This window comes from Trypanosoma theileri, assembly GCF_002087225.1.
Source record: "Trypanosoma theileri isolate Edinburgh chromosome Unknown TM35_Tth_6_V1, whole genome shotgun sequence".
Lineage (NCBI taxonomy): Eukaryota > Euglenozoa > Kinetoplastea > Trypanosomatida > Trypanosomatidae > Trypanosoma > Trypanosoma theileri.
The window spans coordinates 409,753-410,823 of record NW_021639848.1 but is presented as its reverse complement, the minus strand read 5'-3'; the positions used below and the strand labels follow the sequence as shown (position 1 = coordinate 410,823).

Below are 1,071 nucleotides of genomic sequence, written 5' to 3'. Positions count from 1 at the left end.
ACATACTTTCATTATCATCCCCAAGATCTTCGTTTCCAGGCCTTTTCCAGGTACCAAAGTTACCACCCTCATCTGAGTATACATAATTATCTGTTAATGCATCTCCTTCCAAAAATTGTGAAGTATGTGTATAGTCGCTTAATGCTGTTCCAGATATGGGATTATTATTCTTGTTGTTTGAATATCCCTTTCCTTCTCTTGGTGTGTGTTTGGAGAGTGTTGCTGACGTCTTTTCATTCATCGCACCACCCCCAGTGATATGACGAGTGTTGGTTGATGGGATTGACTCGGCAGTTTTCTTTCCTACTCCTCCTCTCCCTCTTTCTCCTAATGAGTTCACTTGTCGGGAAAAGGATGCAACTCCACGTTGGCCATCTAGTGATTTCTCTGATTGTCCACGGTATAACAAAGGACGCCCAGGATCGCGTCGAGCTTCATCATGCTTATCCATCTCCATTTCCTTATTTATTTCCTCTTTTCCCTCTTCTCCCATTTTTTGGTTTTTCTTCTTTTTTTCTTTCGATTCGACATCCTCGTTCTCATGTTTGTCGTGATTTTTAAGAATGGCTGCAGCTATTTGTTCTCTAGATGAGTTAACAATGATATCATAGAGTTGATTCTGTGCCCATTCCTCATCTGTTAAGCTAGATGAGGGACCTGGGAATTGCTGAAGAACAATACCGTGTTCCCTAAGCCGATCAAAAACAGTTTGTTGCACCATATTATTCACTACATCTGCTGCAATCTGTGAGGCTAATACTTTAGTTTCTTCAGTAATAGAGTATTGTATTTTATCACTTTGCTCATGCAAAACATTAAAACCTTCTTGTAACATACGAAATAGTTCATTTATTTCACTCCGTATAGTATGATGATCATTTCTGAGTTTCATCATTTCATCTTTTACAACAACAAGTCTTCCTTGAAATCTTGACTTTTCTATCATTTGAGAATCTGTTGCAGTTAATGCATCTCCGGAAACTATTTTCCCTAATTTTTGTTTATCACTTGAACTTACAGTGCTAGCATATGAAAGGGTAGAGGAACCCTCAAGGATTCCTACTCTTTCGG

General features: G+C 38.8%; 1 protein-coding gene across 1 annotated transcript; it reads right to left on the bottom strand.

Annotated features, from left to right (window-relative positions):
* Position 1: 1 nt before the first annotated feature.
* On the bottom strand, positions 2–946 carry TM35_000062550 (uncharacterized protein; the record flags this gene model as incomplete). Its single annotated transcript, XM_029023292.1, has 1 exon — positions 2–946. A coding segment is annotated over one exon (945 nt), but the record flags the coding sequence as incomplete, so codon positions are not given.
* Between the last annotated feature and the right edge of the window lie 125 nt (positions 947–1,071).